Source organism: Anguilla rostrata, chromosome 10, assembly GCF_018555375.3.
Source record: "Anguilla rostrata isolate EN2019 chromosome 10, ASM1855537v3, whole genome shotgun sequence".
NCBI classification, from domain to species: domain Eukaryota; kingdom Metazoa; phylum Chordata; class Actinopteri; order Anguilliformes; family Anguillidae; genus Anguilla; species Anguilla rostrata.
The window spans coordinates 19,839,052-19,861,159 of NC_057942.1; the positions used below are offsets into that span (position 1 = coordinate 19,839,052).

At 43.5% G+C, this 22,108-nt stretch overlaps 1 protein-coding gene across 7 annotated transcripts in view; it reads left to right on the forward strand.

Moving 5' to 3' along the window:
- Window positions 1–22,108, forward strand: part of LOC135265195 (astrotactin-2-like) — a 454,017-nt gene that overhangs the window by 361,170 nt on the left and 70,739 nt on the right. Inside the window, exon 18 of one of the 7 annotated variants that reach the window (XM_064354593.1) lies at window positions 10,864–14,828. The exons of the other annotated variants lie outside the window; for them this stretch is intronic. Within the exon in view, the coding sequence (XP_064210663.1) occupies window positions 10,864–11,049 (186 nt within the window). The 3' untranslated portion in view covers window positions 11,050–14,828. Of the gene's footprint in view, window positions 1–10,863; window positions 14,829–22,108 lie in introns of those variants that run through there. 7 annotated transcript variants of the gene reach the window in all.

Genomic DNA, 22,108 nt, shown 5'->3' on the forward strand with positions numbered 1-22,108 from the left:
GTTGAGGGGACAGAGGACAGCCTTAGGAAGTACGTTAGAGACTTTGAAGGAGTTAAGAGAGCAGCTGATGAGTTTGTGAAGTGGGCCAATGGAAAGCTGCAAGTGAAGAAAGACTGCGAGCTGGTAGTGCAGACTGCCCTTACTGAGAAAAGGGTCAGAAAAAAGAAAAAATTCTAGGAGAGCTTGCAGAAGATGAGCCACTAGCATTACCTGATACTGACTTCAAGGTCAAAGTACACAACGTCATTGTAGACACTGTGACAGTATTCATAGGAGGTTTTCTGCTAATGCAAAACTTTGCTCAGATTTTGCCTATCTGGACCCTAGAAACTCTGCCTGGTGAGGGAAAATGGGCTCCCCAACTCAGCTCTCGGAGAAATAAGCAAATGTCTGCTTAGGTTTGACTATAGAGCTATAGAGCAGGGAAAAATAGACTATGATGTCCTTAGAATGTTGTACTGGGAATAACAAAATTGCAGAGAACAGTGCAATACTTCTGTTTTATTTTTTTTAAATTTATGTTTGAGGATTGGATATCTTTAGTTGTGAACACTCATTTGCACTGAATATATATTTTGATATTGTAGAAAAAGACATTGTGATGTTGTAGTGAATAGTGCAATCATATTTATGTTTGAGGGTTGGACATGTGCACTTCAACCCAGGAGCACCTGGAGGCATTCATGTTCATGTGCACTGAGAAAGACATTCTCATGTCTTTGGACAATGATACTGTAATAAACTGAGTTTCAGAGACCAGTGCACTGCTCAGGCATTCATTAATGTTACACTCATGCACAGGGAAAAAGAGATTATGGTGACTGTAGCAAGCTGAGTGCCACCGCTCGTTTAAGAGATGAGAGAGACGAGAGTTTATTTTTGGACGCGAATGCGTCTTTTTATTTTTACGGCCGCCACGTGGTTTTCTGTTCAGTACACAGACACACAATTCACTGCTGACCGTCCGTCAGCTCTTCCTCCGTCTCCAGTCCGTCCTCTTCTGTTTCTGTAGACCGGCTTTTAAGCGTCCAGGCTCACTGTCGAGGTAATCAGCACATTGTCCATCAATCAAACAATTAACCATCAGTGCTGATTAATAATCCCCAACAGCTGTGGCGCAGAGTTCCGAGAGCCGCCCCGCCCACTCTCTCTCTGCAGCCAACGCAAAACCACGCCCACCCTACCACATATCCCCACCGCCCGACTTAGGCCGGGGAGCCATCCGGCCGATGACCGACCCCCCCCCCCCCTCCCCCTTCGGGGCGAGAGAGGAAGTCCGCCACCACCATCTGCGCCCCCGGCCTATGAACCACCTTGAAATTAAAGGGCTGTAGAGCCAGATGCCAACGGGTGATTCGCGGGTTGGTATCCTTCATGTGGTGGAGCCATTGGAGGGGAGCGTGGTCCGAACAGAGGGTGAATGGGCGACCCAGCAGGTAGTAGCGCAGGGACCCGACCGCCCACCGGATGGCGAGGCACTCCCTTTCTACCGTGCTGTACCTCGCCTCCCGCTGGGATAGTTTGCGGCTGAGGTACAGCACTGGGCGGTCGACTCCCTCCACCTGCTGGGTCAAAACAGCCCCCAGCCCTCTGTCCGATGCATGGGTCTGCAGGATAAAAGGAAGAGAGAAATTAGGGGTGAACAAGAGCGGCTCCCCGCAGAGGGCTTCCTTTACCCTCTCAAACGCTCGCTGGCACAGCTCCGTCCACTGGACCGGATCTGAGGCACCTTTGCGAGTTAAATCAGTCAAGGGGCTGGTCAGCTGTGAAAACGCCGGAATAAACCGCCTATAGTAGCTGGCCAACCCCAAGAACCTCCTCACCTCTTTTTTCGTCTTGGGTCGTGGACAGGTCGCAATCGCCGCGGTTTTATCCACCAGAGGTCGCACCTGTCCACTTCCTAAGTGGTACCCCAAATACCGTACCTCCGCTCGGCCAATCGCACACTTCTTTGGGTTAGCCGTGAGCCCCGCCTGCCTCAAGGACTTGAGCACCGCCCCCACATGCCGCATATGCTGTGCCCAGCTGCTACTGTGGATGATAACGTCATCCAGATAGGCAGCAGCATACGCAGCATGCGGACGCAGCAGCCGATCCATCAGGCGCTGGAAGGTGGCTGGGGCCCCGAACAACCCAAACGGAAGTGTTCGGAATTGGTACAAACCGTCCGGAGCGGAGAAAGCCGATTTCTCTTTGGACTTTGCAGACAAGGGAATCTGCCAATAGCCCTTAGTCAGATCCAGTGTCGAAAAAAAACGAGCAGTGCCCAGCCGATCCAGGAGTTTGTCGACCCTAGGCATAGGATAGGCATCAAAATGTGACACAGCATTCACTTTCCTATAGTCCACACAGAACCGAATAGAGCCATCCGGCTTACTTACCAGCATGATGGGGCTATTCCAGGCACTGTGGGACTCCTCTATTACACCCAACTCCAGCATGGCCTTTATTTCTGCCTGCACCAATTTCTTTTTGTGCTCCGGCAGTCTATAGGGACGGGAACGTACCGTTACTCCCGGGGGGGTGTCGATATGGTGGTGTATGAGGTTCGTGCATCCTGGTAGGGGAGAAAACACATCGGCAAACCGTTTTTGCAACAGGGCAAGGTCTGCTCTCTGACTTGGCGAGAGGTGGCTATCTGAAAGGGGTGGGGTCTGATTGATTGAATTTGCTACCTCCGGCCCCAGCTCGTCCCTCTCCTGATCCACCGTTACCAGAGAAACAGCCACCACCTCTTTCCATGCTTTTAATAAATTGAGGTGATAAATCTGTTTCGCTCCCTCTCTATCAGCATGCTCCACCTCATAGTCAACCTCCCCAACTCGTCGTGTGACCACGAAGGGCCCTTGCCACTTGGCGAGTAATTTTGTACTGGAGGTTGGAAGTAATACCAGGACTTTATCTCCCGGCGAGAATTGTTGTAGTTTCATCCCTCTATTGTAGTGCCTCTGCTGACGTTCCTGAGCCTCGAGCAAATTCTCCCGTGACAACCGACCCAGTGTATGGAGTTTTGCTCGCAGGTCCATGACGTATTGCACCTCATTTTTGCTGGGGCTTGGACCGTCCTCCCAGCTTTCTTTAACTAGGTCCAATATTCCCCAAGGTTTTCTACCGAATAATAGTTCAAAGGGAGAAAATCCCGTGGAGGCCTGGGGAACCTCCCGCACTGCAAATAATAGAGGGACTAACCATTTATCCCAATTTCGGCTATCGTCGTGAATGAACTTTCGAATAATGGACTTCAGAGTTCTATTAAACCGCTCCACAAGCCCATCTGTTTGGGGATGGTATACACTGGTTCTAATAGAGCGAACGCCCAGTAATCCGTATAGCTCATTTAGTGTGACATAAACGAAGTGCCCTAGTCAGTCAGAATCTCTTTCGGGATTCCGACGCAGGAGATAATTTGAAACAGAGCTTGTGCAACACTCTTAGCTGAAATATTGCGCAACGGCACTGCTTCGGGATACCGGGTCGCATAATCCACCAAGACCAACACGAAACGGTATCCCTGGGTGCTCCGTTCAAATGGCCCGATGAGGTCCATAGCAATTCTATCAAAGGGAACCTCTATTAAGGGTAGTGGGCGCAAAGGCGCTTTTGGGGTGGCCGGGGCGTTCACTAATTGACATTCGGGACAGGACGCACACCACCGACGTACGTCCGCCCAAATGCCCGGCCAGTAAAACCGAGCCATTATTCGGTGTAGTGACTTATCATACCCTAAGTGTCCCGCTATGGGGTTGTAATGAGCCGCCTGGAAAACCATTTCCTGGCGGTTTTTGGGTACCAACAACTGGGTCGTTTTTTCACCGGTCTGAGCGTCACGACACACTCAATACAACCTGTCCCTAATAATAGAAAAATAAGGGTGCGAGAGTACTGCATCGGGGCGCACCTGCTGACCATCAATACGCATCACTTGGTCATAGGCAAAGCGTAAGGTGTCGTCCCGAGACTGCTCGAGTGGGAAATCCTCCGCGGGTTGGAATACAGGACCCCGGGGAGTCTCAACCGGAGGCTCGCCTGGGTCCCTCCCCGCCTCGGCCGTGTCGGACGGCCCTGCGTCACCACCGTCAACAGCACACACGTCACACTTCCCTATCGGTCGTGATTGCATCCCCAGCATGTTTCTAGAAATCTCCCTAAACCCCGCCCAATCAGTACCCAAGATTAGGGGATGCGCAAGCCGGGAGCTAACCGCAGCCTTCACGATATGCGTTTTTCCCTGGGAACAAATTTCCACGGGTACTACCGGATACTTGTGCACATCTCCATGCACACACCGAATGGAAACCCAGGGTGCCTTTACCAATGCCTTGGTTCGAACCAGGTTTTGCTGGATCAGGGACTGCATAGCCCCCGAATCCAACAGCGCCCGGTGTTCACTCCCTTGCACCCTTACCGGGATGCAGTACGCTCCCTCCTGATCGGGAGCGGAAGTGGACGGCCCGACCACCCGGACCACCTGCCCCACTTCCATAAGTGGACAATCGCGGCGCAGGTGACCCGGCTGTCCGCACCGCCAAAACCCCGGTCCGAGCGTCTGAGGCGCCCTCTGCGAGCCGGAGCCCCCCGCCACTGAGCCTGGACCTGGAGAGGGAATCGGAAAAAAGGGGGGATTAGTTTGAGGGAAGGGAGGGGGCAGAGCCCTGGGGACAGGGGAGGGGCCAGTACGAGGAGGGGGTCTCCTCCTGGGCGCCGGTTCCGGCCGTGCTTGCTGCTGGGAGCTGGGGTATAGCGCTAGGTGGTCCCCCGCCAGGGTGACCGCCCCCTCTAGATTGGTCGGGCGATGGCAGCGCACCCAATTGGCCGTTCCCTCCGGCAATCCTTCCAGGAACTGTTCCAGGATGACCTGCTCCACCACGCCCCCAGCGGACCGGATCTCCGGGTTGCAGCCAACGCCGGGCCATGTGGGTTAGCCTTTGGGCGTATGCGAAGGGACGGTCATCCGCCACCAGGTTCGCCGTCCGGAACCGGAGCCGGTAATCCTCCGGGCTGCAGCCCAGTCGGTCCAGGATCGCCGTCTTCACAGTCTTGTAATCCGCCTGGGCTCCGGGCGGCAGCCCATGCGCCGCCTGTTGGGCTTCCCCAGTTAAGAGGCGCAGGAGGTGTACTACCCACTCCTCGTGGGGCCACTGGCACGCCTCCGCTGCCACCTCAAAACTCTCCACGAATGCCTGGATGTCATCGTCGGCAGTCATTTTGGGTAGGTGGATCCGGAGAGGGGATCGGGACGGCAGGTCCCAGGAGCTTGTTTCCCCGGCGGCAGCCAGCTGTCGCAGCCCCTGTGTCTGGAGGGAGGCTTGTGCACGCAGAGCCTCCATCTGCTCTGCGTGTACGGCCGCCTGCCACTCCTGCATTTGGGCCATCCCCTCCAGCTTCCACGCCAGCGCTACGAGAGGCTGCGCTGTCTCGCTCCGGTTTGGATCCATTTCTGACCTCCTCTCTCTCTCTCTCTCTCTCTCTCTCTTCCTGCCGTCTCCCCGCACGGGCCACCACTGTAGCAAGCTGAGTGCCGCCCCGCCCACTCTCTCTCTGCAGCCAACGCAAAACCACGCCCACCCTACCACAGTGTCCTTAGAAAGTTATACTGTGAATAACAAAGTTTGAGAGAACAGAGCAATACTTTTATATGTATTCATGATTGAGGGTTGCATATCTTCAGTAGTTCAGTCATTTGCACTGACAAATAGATTTTGATGATCTACAAAACACATTGTGAGGTGGTAGAGAATAGTACAATACATGTCAATGTTTCAGGGTTGAATATGTATGTTTTATTTTATTTTGCTCTTTTTCTTATCTGTATTTATATATATATATATAATATGTGTGCACTTCTACAATGTTCTCATATTTGTGAAATAAACTAAAGTTGTGAATCTACACTTATTTGCACTGAATTGGAAATGATGATGTTATATAAAATTACACCGTGAATATCAAGGTTGTACAGAATAGTGCACTATAGCGGACTTACAAGCTATAATTATATATCTCCATTATAATAGGTTTTGAACTAAAGTGGGCTGGTCTGAGGCATGAAACTCCCGGGCTGAAAATAAGTCCCACTCCGGGCCTGCAAATCACCTATATCACCCTCCGAGGCTCCACGTTCATTCGGTAGCCATCCCACCACAGCCAGACAGAAGGACATGTTGTCAGTTGCCATTTGGCGAAAAAGTTTCCTGAGTAATTGGTGGCTGTGAGACTCAAATGGCCTTCACGTGCAATGGAAAATGTCAAGCAAAGAGTTGAGGTGGTCAGAGATATTGGAAATAGCCATTTTAACTAGGTGAATGATTCCATATAGATGGTAACAGTAATTAAGCAGTGTTATAACAATCTTTACACAGAGTATACCTCTTAGCATGTGGGAACACTGTACAGTAGCTACTCCGTCGTGCCGGTGCAACTATTTTGTGTTTTTCCTGGTTTGGTATTTAGCTATTCTAGGCCTGATGGATTACTGAGTTAGCTGGATGACTGCACTGAGTAAAACTTGGAACCCTCCCAGATCTGGAACATGGACTGAAAAAGAGCTGCTCTGGGTTTTACTGCATGCAGTTATCCAGCTAACCTGAAATACCCCCTTTAGTTAGAATGTGGATATAAACACTGAATCGCAAGTTGAATAAGTAACATTACCAGGCCACATAGGTCTATCATAGCTAGCTAACATACTTGTAAAGTGAATGACATGAAGTTATCTGTAACCCTTTTGAAGTTGTTAGCAACTTTTGTTAGCTCTCTAAGAGAATTTGATTACATATAATGTTACCTAGATAGCTTGTACACTGTATCAAATTAATTTCCCCTGATTTAAATAAATGCAGGTGAATTATCAAGCTAGCTAATTTTTATGGAAGAACAAAATTTGATACAAAGGCTACCCAACCTCGGGCATCTAGCTGTGTAAGGTAGACTAACTAGCCAAAAGTAAAAAACTTACTTTCAGGTCTAACACTATACAGGCCATACTCCCCATCGCTTTTCATCCCCTTGGTGAACTTCAGCTGATGCCAATGAAGAAAAGTGATTCCAATGTTGACTCTAGTTTTTTCAACAAGCCCTATCATTTAGTCTTTTTGCTTCGCTGTATCTAGACTTCTTAGCATCTGCCGTTACTGCAGCTGACTAGCAACAAACACATTGTTGGAATTTGATCCCAAACCAGAGAGGCTCAGTAACCACGCCCACTCATCCCCACGCATAAAAAAGTGTCACGCCCAGATACGTCCCAAACATATTTTAGAAATACAAGTAAAAGGAGCACAAATCTGGCTAAAGTTTGTAAAGACTGAGATTGCCAGGTATATCATAGATCTCATAAAAAACACGTTTTCAACGTACAAAAATGCCAAGTTACTCACACATACAAGACATACACCGTCTATAACTCATTCATTCAAACTGGCAAAATCTAGGCCTGCCATTAAAAGTATTGATATTAAAATGATGCCAAATTACTGTACTACAAACAATATAGGTTATCTTGCCTCACCAAAATTAAATAAGCTGTATTCCAAAGCAATGTATGTCTTGTATGTGTGAGTAACTTGGCATTTTGTACGTTGAAAACGTGTTTTATGAGATATCATTTCTTTTTGCAAAGCGAGAAAGTGAGAAATGCAAAGTGACCCTTTAAGAAACGGTTGTGGATTATGGCTATCCTTGTGTGAATTTATATAGTCTATATAGCTTTGCTATATATGCAAAACAGTATCTGTGACAAAGGGTGCAGTGGCATAAGTATGAATGCATCAGAAGCGCAGCTGAAATATGGCCAGTGTATGTAGGCAACTCACAGATTTGACTGCCATCCAACGTCCCTTGATTGACAAAATTATCAGCAAGCCCGTAGAATTAGAGCTCCCTAGGTTACAACTTGTGTACCCTTCTGTCCAGAGGTGGGTAACCCGGCTTCAAAGAGTAAAAAGACTGACCATGTATTTGTTCCACCACCATGCACTAAAGCAGCTGATTCTAATTAGCATAACTCTTCACCATGGTTGGAGAACTAATTATTGTAATCAGCTGGTTTAGTGCATGTTGGTGGCGCAAATACATGGTCAGTCTTTTTACTCTTTGAAGCCGGGTTACCCACCTCTGCTTCTGTCCTGTTCCGTCTTCTGTTATTTCGTGGAGATGCGCTTTTAGTGTTTGTAAGGTTTATAGGCATTTTGATAGGCTTATCTGCAGGTCGGAGTCCTCTTCGCTGTTTTGCCAAGCTAGATCAGTCACCTTACGTGAGAACTAGGCATAGTAGAACCGGAAGAATTGATAGTTAGAAAATAGAGAACGGGATTGTGACGTGAGCAACGCAAGGCATTGTGGTATTTTAGGACACGGAAGCTACGGTAGAGACCGAGAAGTAGTAGTAGTGGAGGTAGATGTTGCGGTGGTGTTTATGTTATCCAACTTAAAAACAGGGTAGAATGGTGAATGCTTGCTGTTATGTTCCTTTTGTCATTTCACCTTTTAGTTGGTTATCTGTTTTTCTCCTGCACGATCTTTGTTTCGGTTTGTACTATGGGCCTGGTTTCCTCTAACTCTCTCCCCCCAGCTGATCACTCTCACCTGTTCGGGTTGCATTCTCACACACTAGTTAATAAATCGCACTTCATTCACCTGTTCCCTGTTTGCATGTTCAATTATCTCTCATTTCATTCACCTGCTCCACCTAGTATATATTCTCTGTTCCCCTGCTCTTCGGTGCCAGATTGTGCCTGTTTACAGTGCCTTTTCAACGGTTTTCGCTTGTCAGTTTGTCTCGTGCTTGATCTTGCTTGTTTTCCCAACCACCGATTTTTGCCTACCATCTTTGCTTTGTTGATTTCCTGTTTTGACCTTCACCTGTTTCTGAACTTTGATTTTGCCTTCTGTTTTTGTATTTTTGCCCTGGTGGATTTTCTGGTTTTGATCTTTTGCACGAACTGACTACGAGACTGCCTGCTGTATTGTGTACCGTTGCATTCAACATCTCCTATGGGAGTTTCGCCACTTTGCTGTCTGAGTCTGCATTTGGGTCCACTCAACTTTGATCTGTGACACTTGCTGTATTATCAACTGCCATAACTGTTCTCACGACCGGCGTGGGAAATGGATCGCTAATGGAGTGCGTTTTTTTTTTTTTTTTCCCCCCAGCTTTCCACAGGGGCCCTAAGCAGAATTTGATTTGGGGGGGCCCCCACCGCCTCGGCGCCGCCAATACTATTGACTATTGTCAATGCTTGACCATTTGCACACCTACTGTAAATCTAACACACCCATTATCAATTGTATTAGTTGTAGCTGCGTTGCTTACATCATACCAATGTCAGCCTGGCATGTTTTTACCTTTCTATGGTTTTTAATCTTAAAAGGTATCAAACTCGCAAGAGTGGTCTGGTGTTAATTTGCACTTTAATATTCAAAGTGCTATACAGTACTAAGTGGCATTCTGAATGTGGTGTACTGAAAAGTAACAAAATAAACCAGCAGACTATGCATTTACTGTAAACAAGTTAACCACTTTTATTGCTTTTGGTTCAAAAAATTTGCAACGTGCAGAACAACGATCAACTACAATTAAAATAACTTAGATAAACAGTACCTCCCTCAGTAAAGTTTCCTTCTTATATAAAAATAAATGCAAATGTAAAAAATAGACATTATTAAATAATAATCAGAAAAAATTCCAAAATAAACTACTTTAATTCAGACATTTACTCGTTTTATTTCTTCCTCTTACAAACTACCTCGATATTCCACTTTTCTAAGACAAGATATTGATTGATTTTATTTGGTCTTAAAAACAAACATTAACAATGCTTCACACAACACAAAAACAAAATAACATATGCTAGCTCGGCTATGTTGTTAGCTATCTTGTCTTAGGAAAGTTAACATTTGATTAAACATCCCTAAATAGCCTTGACATCTTAAATCCACCTAATTGTATGTATAATAGCAAGCTAGCTAACTAGAGAAATTTTGATTTTAACGGCTGAATCTAGCTAATGTGTTTAAAATGATAGCTAGCAAGCTAACGCTAGCTGAACATACCTAGGCTGAACTGAAGGCTTGTTTGACGCATCTACCAACCAGTGGAATGTTTATGGTAAAATACTGTAATTAGTTGTGCAAACATACCTTTATCTTGCTGTTTTTTCTCATCATCTGTTTTCTTCTTTCTTTTCTCTGCTCCAGAAAGATATGTCCTTCTTTGCGACATTACTTTTTTGCGGCTTTTTCCATCAACGCAGAGGAGAGGACTGTAACCTAACGTTAATCTGACTGACTGTGCTTGCATCAAAATGCAGTTAACGTCCATTACAGTGCGCATTAATGTGACGCCATCTCTGACAGAGGCAGTGGGAATTGATTAAACCAGTAGTATTAGCTAGGCAGCCCGTTAACATAATATATTGCGTTTTTGTATGATTACTATTGAAATAATATAATATATCAAAAAAATATTTTTTGGGACATTTCAAGCGCTCTCTGGAGCAGGCGTTTAGTTCGCTTATGCGTTGGGCCGGCTCTGGCTTTCCAGCTTGGAAGCAAAACAATGGAACTCAGGTTGCCAAGTTAACAAAGAGGCGTCGCATGCCATGGGTAGCAGCTGTAAGACGAACAAACATCACCTTCAGCAACATTTCCCGACACATGTGCGTGTGTTCACAGAATTTTCACACAGGTAAGTTATAATCAAAACACATTTAACTATTATGTGGTTACCGCTAGCTCCTCATACATGGTGTAGGGTAGCCAAGATGTGTTGTTTGTTGTTGGGTTGTTGCTACACAGCTAACTTTGCACAACTAGCTGGCTGCATAGCTACATAACTAATCAAATAAATTCTGTGTGTTTTTTCAGGCAAACCAGCCTATGAAATGCTACAGTGTCATCCTTACTGGGTACCTTCATTACACCTCGGGCACACAGAAGTCAAAGCAACACACACTGAGCGGTTTAACTGGAGGACAAACAGACAGTAAGCTCTCACAGGGAACAACACTGCACCTGCAGCACAAATGGATGAAGCAGCACCACAGGATGTAGCTGGAGAGAGGTCAGAGATGGATGAAGCATCACCACCGGATCTAGCTGGCCAGAGATCAGAGATGGATGAAGCTGCACCACCAGATGTAGCTGCACAAAGGTCAGAGGTGGATGAAGCTGCACCAAAGGACAACACTGGAGAACAGCAGGAATGCAGTTTTTGTAGCCGCAGGCATGCCGAAATTAACCACTTGTGGGGGTCCATGTGGAGTGCGTGATTGGATGTGTACGCACCAAGTACACCATACTAAGTGAGACCATACCAGTGAGCATGGTGCTCCCATGTGAAGGCGAGGACATGATTTTCCTTGACAAGATTGTGTCTGTGTGATGTGCCTTGACTAGCTAATATGTGCCCCAGTTTTGTTATGAAACCATCTAGTTAAACCATATACTTTTGACATAAACCCCCTTGTGATGTAGACTACATTAACAGCGTTATTCATATCATGCATAGGCCTACCACATTAATGGGGGCGACATAGCTCAGGAGGTAAGAGCGGTTGTCTGGCAGTCGGAGGGTTGCTGGTTCAATCCCCGCTCTGGGCGTGTCGAAGTGTCCCTGAGCAAAACACCTAACCCCTAACTGGTCTGGTGAATGAGAGGCATCAATTGTAAAGCGCTTTGGATAAAAGTGCTATATAAATGCAGTCCATTTACCAGTCCATTTAGGGCGCTATGATTTCCGTGATGTGGACAGTATGGCGGAATCTAGTCATAAAAATGGAATTAACGGTAAAAATCCTAATCTCATGGAATTTAACATGCTTCTGATTAAATTAATCAAAAGCCATTATAAATTATTGTAAACAGTATAACAGCACTCCCTCTCGTGTGATATTGCTTAAATAAAATGACGAAGAGAAACATTTCCCCGTTTTAGGGAGTTGTGTATGTGGCGGGGTTTTGTACGTGCACGACTGCGTTCAACACATCAACTAACCTAGAAAATTGAACTCCTCACAGACAAGCGTGAGGCACTCACTGTAGTATAACTACCTCCGAAATAATAGCAGTACGTCGGATATGAAAACGAAAGCTTTCTTTATATTGACAAACAGTTGACGTACATTTTGTACTTTTCCAAACAATAAACAAGTCTATTCACTTGGCACTTACGTCTCAGTCGCATATAAAATTACAAAATAACGGTCGCTTTTTTTCCTACTTTCCAGCCGCAAGGCATAATGGTACTCGTAGTTTTTTACAGTCGTTAGCCAATACAGCAGAAAAATCCATCTCGAATCAATATCAATCAAACGTAATACAAATGAAATGTATTTATTTTTAACTCTTTCTTTTTACTGTAAATAATATAGATATATGTTTAACAGCTTTCAATGAATTACAATAAATTAACCATGTAACCTATTAAGTTACAACACACACTGAGCTGAACACAAAGAGGCTGACAATCATGTATTTCAATGGAGAGGTCTCTGAGAGATGGAAAACTTAGACACAGATAGCTCTGTTCATTAAGCAGTTCTTTAAGTTTTGCTCATTGCTACAACAGATTTTTTTTCAGATGTTTTTGTTGTGAAGCTCTTTTGTGCAGCACTTTATTTGGCCAAAATTAGCATGGTTTGCTTTGGATTAAGCTATTTTGTGTTTTGTTGTGTTCATAGTTGTATATGTATTGTCATATTTTCAGTTGATTAAGGATAATAAATTGTTATTAAATTGTTTTTGATGATAAAATGGGATTAAACCATAAAACACAGAATCCAGAAAAATTAAAACGGTAAACACGGAATTTGGGAAAAAAATAAAATGGTATTTAGAAAAAAATAAAACGGATTTCATAGGGCCCTACATAATAAATGATGGAAAATTAATGGTTAATCGAACTGTCTGTCTCAGTGTGCCGGTCCCCCCCCCCCCCACCCCGACACCTCCCTCTGTTCCGTCTGTGCTGCAGTCTAAGTCCCGACTGAAACACACCAGTGAAACGGACAAAGCTATCGAGGTAACCCAAATTATCTGCTAAAAACAGAATTATGGACAAATTCGAAGAAGATTTTAATTCTGTTATATCACAGACTTGCCAAATACATGGTGTGACTTCGTTGAAGGACCTTCACCGCGTGTGTTTGGATACGCTGTTATCGAACATGTAGATGTACTCGGTTGCTTGCCTACAGGATTTTGGCAAAAGCTTCATTTTTCAAGCGTGGCCTACGGTATGCAAACTGATATCAAATAAATACCCAGAAAAATGGCCAGAAGAAGCAATGGTTTTGATTGTTTGCCTGTTACAATCAATAATGGAGGAGCAAGTGGAATTGTTGAACCAAAAAGGAATTAAATAAATAAATTTATCACCAATAAACAATTGTGTTTGTTTCTTTTATTATCGAACCTCGAACCGCAGACTCTGCATATCTCGGTGATAAACTTTGATGGTATTGTTGGTGCTCTGACGTTAACATTAGCCATTTTTTCCAAATAGTGGCTAACTGATGCGGGTCTGTGGAAAAATTTGCCTCCGGTAATGTTTTCCCGGTGCACGTTTCAGACCATGCCTGGCCAAAATCATCGGTACTCCCTGAAAACTTGGTATTTCACCCAGGGCGGTGCCTTACGTCCTGTTTCACACAGAGTGTTGTGTGCCTGATGTGCGTTCTCGTCGGCTCGCATTGGGTCGTCTCGTCACTTTTTGGATAAGCTAGCAAAACCGTAACCTAAAAAGTTGTTTATTAACCTAATCTTTGCCTTAACCCCAAGGTTAAACCTATAGGAGACCTCAGGCCTAACTGTAACTTCAAACAGAGATGATTTTTAAATAAAAATTTTTTGTGATCATCGATTTACGAAGATACACTTAGATTTTTGCTCCTTCTCCTTGTACTGCTGGCACGGCTACAACCGCGACTAGACTTCCCTGCAGATTTTCAAATGACTTTTACCTAACCCAAAGAGCAAAGATTAACTTTACTGTCCGATCACACTGTGATTTTACTTGACTCACTCTCATTCTCTCTCACACACACATAACTCAACTCTGATACACTCACTTGCCGATTGTACACGCACTCGCCGAGTGAACAGCTAGCGATAAGGTGCAATTCACTTTAAATTTGTTGACAAACTGGTGACGTTAGGGTTATATAATTTAATGTTAAGGTTAACCAATTTAACATTAACAATAGACTAGGGTGAATTCATTCTTTATAGCTCCATGGGTCAAACGCTACCAAGCTCCACACGTGAGGCTTGTTTAACGTACAAAGGGAACCTGTTAACGTAAAGTTAGCTTGTTAACAGTTAGCTAACGTTAGCTAGTCAGTAAATTTCATCCAATATTTTCATGGCACATGATATGGGGCACATGTTATGACATTCTAATGTTAGCATGACTGAATGTGCTCTCAGAGCATGAGTTGAGACGGTCACGGAGCTCGCCAAAGCGTGCACTGCTACGTCCTGCAAAACTACGTCCATCCGGGTGAAGTTTTCAGGGAATCCCCAAAATCATCACCACATTTGGAGCGCCGCCCAAATCCCGGGAAGGTAGCCTCCTTTGTTTATGCCTAGAACGTCAAGGCATCAACCAGGCTCTGTTGAACGAAATGAAAAAAGTGACTGGCTCGTGAGGCTACTCCAATTCTGAATCTCTTTATTTGTGTAACATTATATTGATTAGTGCAATGCTGAAGTAAATATGTGTAAAGTTCACAGTACCAATGTAGTGCAAATACAACAGGCAAAAGAAGTAAAGTGGCAGTGTAACCTTCAAGTATTGACATTTAGTACAATTGAGATTTAAAAAAAGGCAAATATAATAGCGACTGTATCTTCTGCTTAAATGTGCAACAGTTCAAGTAATATACAAAAGGCAAATATAAATATATATATATATATATATATATATATATATATATATATATATATATAAATATAAAAACTGAACAGAAAACTTATTGCACTGAAAAGTCCAAATAGCGACTGTGTCTTCTGCGTAAGTGTGCAAGGCAAAAAAAAAACAATGTAAAGATACAAATTAAAGACACAAACTATTGAACAAAAAAGTGCCTAAATAAGGGAGATATAAATACAAAAACATGCTTGTGCTCCACTGTTTCAGTTTGTCTGTGTGCATGTGGCACAGAGCCACGGCTCACTTGCTAAAGGTGCCTGACTGAGTCCCACACACCTGAGGTGGAACCACTGGATTGCACAGTTTTCGTTGTCACAAGCCGTTTTTTATGTTCTCTAGTGCCAGATTTCTTGGCCTTCTTGTGTGAGATGGCTGTAACTCGGTTAAGGGCTTAGCATGCGGTATTGTGGAGGTTGCTCTCTCGTCTTAGTTTCCACCGCAGCCATCTGTGTCTCTGTTACCGCTACCACGTGTGTGAGGCCTTCACAGTGCTGGTGCAGGACAGACAGTTCGCATCCATCCTTTCCTGGGTCACGAACGTGTTGTAGGTACTTTGGCACTACATTTGGCTTTACAGGGTCTGCATAATGATGGTAGTAGTCCTCCATTCCAGAAGGACAAACAGCCTTGCTGTGAGTATGCAAAATTTGAAGTAGGGGTGACAGGTCTGAAAGTGTGGGTTTTGGGGTCACGCTGCAGCCAACACGAGTCCGTATTCCTCTCCACTGATGCACTTGTCGAGCGCCTTCTTCTTAGCTGCACCAGAGGAGAAGTCGATCTTGTAGCCCACCTCCGCTTGGACCTTGTCCACATTACTGGGCATCATCCAGTAGACTGGAACGTCAGTGACTGTCTTGGTCCCCCGCACTGCTACTTCAATTTTAAACAGGAGAGCCCCAACATGTGTGCAAGACTCTGCTATGCCTGCCATGCATGTGCAGTGTGCACACTCCACTTGAACTGAGGATCACCCATGGAACTGAGGATCTGCTTGAGCGGAGGTTCACTGAGGCGTTGAGAGTGCAAAAAAAGGCATAAAGAAATATGTATAAAATGAATGATAAAAAAACAATCAAAATAGCCCTCACATTTACAGCTAATCACCACTACAGAAACAAGTCCAAAACAGTGCAGAAACAACAGCAACAACAACAACAGTTTTTGGGCTGGAAAGCACAATTAGTGAAAGTAAAGAACTTAACCGAAATGTGACCTAAGTGAAAGACAAACTGTAATGACTAAATGTGATGCAGTGTTGGCCTTGGAAAAATAAGTTGTTTTGTTGAGCTTAGAATGGTGACACAGAGAGGTGTGTGTGTGGTGAGATGGCGATTTGTGCGAACGACGGTTTTGTAATCCATTTGTAAACTGAAATTGGGCCTCGAGAGATTTATCATTTCTGAACTGCTCGAATGTGTAAGCGCTCACACCACAAACAAGGTAGGAAAACACGTCTGTAAATGTTACTTGCGGTAGCCCGTTGAGGTCACCCGACCACTCTTTATGTTCATACGTATCAAGCCCATTCATTTCCTTAATTTTGTCGAATAAGCGCTCCTTTGCTTCCTTGTTCAGCTTTACTCGGTAAGGAATCTTGCACTTGATCTTCGCCCGATCCATTCGTGTTTATTTTCTCTGTTGATTATTGTTTGTTGTCGCTGTGTGCTTGTGGATGCTGTAATCAAAATGAATGTAAACAAAGAGGTGTATCCTAAATAATGGCAACCACTACCCAGAATGCAATGCACCATCACGTGGTTGCCTATTCTCTATAGGAGCAGATGCATATGTCCCAGCAAGCTTTGCATATGATAAAATAACAATAGTACAAGAGAAATGAGGAGACATGATGAAATTGAGTAGTTGAAACAATATGTTTTTAGCAGAATGGGCATGTAGGTGAAGGTTGACATGATCACAGACTCTAGTACGAAGTAAGTGAAGTGGCCATGAGCGAGCTGAGTTTCCTTATCGAACGGTATATATAAGAGATGGTATAACGGACCAGTCGTTGAAGTAGTGGGTAAAGTAACGTGTGATAATACGTATAAAATCTATTGCATTGATGTGCTTTCTCATTTTCTCAAGTTTTTTCTTAAATTTGTTCTTAAGAAAGATCCTAAGAAAAGTCTACGTCAGATTCACGACGTGTTCTTAAACCGCAGAATTGTTCGCACATGTGTTCTTAAAATGATGAATCCCATTGTCCTCGTAAATGTAAAGCGCGTGCCAGTTGTTCCTAATTAGCATAGGTAAACGCCCCGCCAATCCCCATAAAAGGGCATGAGAGTGCAGGGCCGTGTGCACACACAGAAATCGAAAAGAAAAGTTGAGAGCGAACAAAGTCAATAATGCCCAAACGAAAATTTAAAGACGGTGGAGCACCGGACTCCAGATGTAAGAAAAACGTCAGTAGTTCTGAAGTGGAGATATTGCTGTGGGAAGTGAACAGCAAACGACCTGTCATATTTAGTAGCGTCAGTAGTGGATATAAAATAACACAAAAAAAGATGCATGGGATGCTATTTCTCTTTCAGTGAACGCTGTATCCGGAGAAGGGTGCACAACTGATGAAGTAAAAAAAAATGGTTTGATGTCAAATCTGAGACAAAACTAAAAAATAAAAAAATGCTGGTGGGCGCAAGGAATTGCGTGTTGTGCTTTGAAACGACAAAGCGCTTCTGGTCATATTAATACCGCTAATTAAATCAACCGGCAGTAAACTGCATCGGAGTAAACCCGTCGCTGCACAAAACACTGCACAAAAAATGTATTTCCAGTCATTTTGGTGTCACCCCCTTAGTGACGACCCTGAATAAGTGTTCTCTTCTTCAACATGTCCATGTGTTTAAAAAGTGTTACCTAAGTGCTTAGTTTGTATTCAAATTTTAAACAGTTGCTTTTGTAGTATAGACTAAACATTGCATATTTGAAACCCCCAAAAATAAAAGATCACTACAATGGTTTGATTTTGATCATTTATTTACAGATGAACTCCCGCTGAGGCAACCACCCTCTGAGGTGGAACCTGGCACCTTAATTCTTTGTAATATAATGAAAATAATTATTAAAAAATATTTTAAATAATAAAAATATTATTGTAATTTAAATCCTATAATATTATACAACTGTAGAATTGAAGAAAACGCAATAACCAATTATTTTGCACAAACATATCAGCACTCAAATGTGCGTAAGTGTGCTCTTGAGTGTGCATAGATTCTGTTCTTACCTAAGAACAAATCCCAAATAAGAAAACATTGGTGAATGTCAGAATCTTCGTGAAAACTGCGTAAGTGGGTTTTAAGAAGAAAATTCTTCTTAAAAATGGTTGGTGTATGAGGCCCATAGTTAGTAGAAATGGCACAGTTGTCAACTGGTGTAACTTTTTAAGAAAATCAATACATTTGCCGTCATAAAATGCATACGGGTGGCCATGAGTGACTTTTGGTAAAGCAAATATAAGCGTAAGAAAACGTTAGTGTAAACTATGAAAATATCTGCCTGAGGGCGGGGCGGGATTCAATCCTTCAACCTCAGGCTTACTAGTCCATAACTTAGCTATACAATGCGTAAAATTTCATAAGCCGCGTTTCCACCAAAAGTACCCGGAACTTTTAGTCCCAGGAACTACTTTTCAAGTAACAAAAAGGTTCCTTCAGCCCATGGTTGTCTGCGTTTCCACCGCGGTCTAAAGTCCCGCGACGATTAGGCAAATTAGCCACTGACTATGAAAAAGCGACGTTGTCGTCGGTCCATCTGTCCTATGATTTCTTCTGTAACCTCATACTACCACCAAAGTAGCCTACATTATTTTCTAATAACCGGGACAGGCCGGAGGGGTTTATTCCTCTTATATACAAAGGGTTACCAACAATGACTATATATGGTTACTTTTGTATTTATTGATTTTTATCGATTTAATCACCTGGAATTGAAATATTCTTATGCAGCTGTTTGGGCATATTTTACCGTTGTCAAGCAAAACTGTCGTTGGTAGTTGAACTTGGACCGTTGTTATGCAACAAATAGGATATAACAGGCCAATAGTCAGATTGTAACGGTTTTATATATCCTCTCAAACACATTCATTATGTTTTTATGCGAACATTCACTTTCATGTCTTGACATCCGAGGAGACAGAATGCATTCACATTTCCAATATAACTGGCAACAACAGCAGAAAACATGCACACGTTGTAAAAAATTAGCTGTTTGATTACTTTCTCATCGTCAATTCCATATAGGCTAATCGCAAAATGACAAGAATAGAACGAAAACTCGGACTTGTGTGAAAATTTAAATTAGCAGTGGTACAGCCACCGTTTGCTTTCCTTCGAAGTTACTGCTAGCCGAGCAGCGAAGTGTGCCCTCCAGATGCGAACCATGCACCACAAATTAGTCCATAGTCTTCCTGGTCTTTTTGCGGAATTGAAGAATGGCAGAGTAAAATTACGGCAGTCTGAAAAAGCTAAAGGGACGATTACTAGAATTAACCTGTTATTTTACCCTGACAAAAAGTGCGGAAGGTGATTTCCAGTTTGCTTTTACTGTATCACCAATGTGAATTACGCAGAACTACCGCATACCTCACATAACTGTATCAAACGTTTTGAGTCAATTACAACGGGCTAACAAAGAAAATCCGGAAGAAAATATTCAGCAACCGAATTAATCCGTTTGAATGTTTTGGTACGTAATATGCTGTCCCAGCACGAATGCTTAGCATTTTATAAAACGAATACTAAAGCAAGAAAAGAACAGAAGAGCACACGTTATAATTCCAAGACGTTGGCAGGCTATAACCAAAACTAGACTACTGCGCCGCATAACATACAAGTTTGATTTGAAGTTATTATGAAAATAAATCGGTTTGCGGCTGCATATTTTTAAACATGGCGGTTGAAAATAAAACACTGCAAGTAGTCGACCAATCAGAAATTTTCAGCGCTTGCGCCCCACCCCAAAGGTTCCGGTACTTTTGGAAAGTACTACCCCCCGAGCAGGAACTTTTTTAGGGGTAAAATAAAGCCCCCAGAACTAAATTTAGACCCTAGTTCCTGCGGTGGAAACGCACTGAGTTCCTCAAAAGGTTCCTAATTCCGGGGTAAAGTTCCTGCGGTGGAAACGCGGCTATAGTGGAAACTGTCAATGGTTTTAAAGAAGAACACAGGTCAGTAAGCACAGCCGAGCTCCAGTTGAATCCATATGGCCTGGCGATACTGTAGCCAGTTAAGTGAACGTGCAGATAGTATGTCATGATGCAGTGTGTATGTTCGGTGAACGCCGGGTAGATGTGGTGCAAAGGCAAATTGTTGAGAAGTAATAGAGAATTTTTAGTGAGCAAAAACGCAGGTTAAAGAAGCTTGTTCCTGGCTGGGCTTGAACCAGCAACTTCATGATCCACAGACAGTGAGACTTACCACTAAGCCGCAAATTGACTAGCTGTTTAAAGTAGGAAATTTATTGGTTGATAATAGAAGAGCTCCCGTTGAATCTCTATGACTTTGCAATATTGTAGCCGGTTAAGTGAATGTGTAGATGATACGTCATAATGCTGTGTATACATTCTGTGAACGGCGGGTAGATGTGGTGCAAAAGCAATAACTGAGAAGTAATAGACAATTATTAGCGAGGGAAAAAGCAGGCTAAAGAAAGCTGTTCCTGGCTGGGCTTGAACCTAGGACCCCATGACTGTAACCTTGACCACTAGGCTACAAATTGACTAGACTGGAAATGTTTCAGCATAAAAAAATATGGGTATTTTGCGTGTGTATGCAAGATTTTGATTGGTTTATGTAGATGAAGGATTGGCTGGCATCGGTAAAATGTCCAATGGGGAGACATTTTGTTTGTGGGATAGGCGGCAGGAAGCAGAAGGAAAAACGCAAAATCCCCTTAGTTTGGGGCTTTATTGTGTGGATATGTGAAGTTGTTTATGAATTCTGTCTGTTGAAATGGGGTGAGAATGTACAGAATTTGTACATGTTTTTAAGGGCTGAGTGTCTGTGGCTGTTGTGGTTATTTCTGTGGGGAACCCTGAAAAGTGCCAAACTCTCGGTGCTGTATAGGTATGGGGCATGCCGTCCCACCAAGGCGTAACTTGGCGGGATGGCATACCTGCCATCGCAATCCCAGTATACCTTAGCATAGTTGTTTTATAATATTTTAAATAACAATTCTGCATAATATGCCTTTAAAGGAATTTCTGCAAAGTGAGACTGTTCCCAGGTCAGCCACTCAAGCATGATAGAGAATAGTAGTGTAAGTAGTGAATTAAAATTCTTGGGACTCGCTGCTCGCTGAGGTGGTAAGGTTTCTCATTTCTTGCCTTCTTTATTTTGGAAAATAAATCAGAAAAGGGCAATGCACTGTAAAACCAAATGAACTTTAAATATATTTATATGATACAGACTTATATATTTCATATTTAAATGCCTGCAAAATGCTGTTGATATGGGTAACATATAAAAAATTTACAACATTCCCTGCATTGTCACAGCTATTATTAGCTGAATAAATATTATTTGTTTGAAGTCACGGTAGTTGACATTCCTCTCAATGTCTTGCTTGTGGCCTGCTCTCATCTGAGCTGTCAATAAATGTAGACCACAACCCCAGAAGGAATGTTAGTTGTGTTTCACAGCGGCAAAGTATGCTACAGGAAGCCAGCAGCAATTCTCCTGCTGCTGGCCAGCCACTTCTTTTGGCTTAAAAATTGATATTTGCGGAAAATACTCAAAGGATATTTGAGGACAGTTCTTCTGAAAGGAATCAGGTTTTGATTATTTTTCTGTTTACTGTTCATTACCCACATGTATTAAAGCGAGAGGGAGCCATTTAAGGGCCACAAAAAAGGACATTTCTGAGCTCAGTTGTTCTCCATTGTTTAGTAGTTGTTCTTTCTCAAAACATTGTGGCTTTGCCATATCCCAGCCCTATACCACATTGCTTGGCTCTGTCTGTTATCCAGGCCAGTTTGTGTGTTCTGGAACATTCCATTTGCTTGGGGTAACCCCCACCTCCGCATCATCCACTCTCCCCTTTATTTTATAAGCATTAAATGGTTGTGCCAATTAGATATTATTAGTTTTAAAGATTTATGTTTCTTCATAGAGATATGAGATTAATGTGTGGGGTGAAAAGAGAGGAATGGGGCCCTTAGGTACAAATCTCATG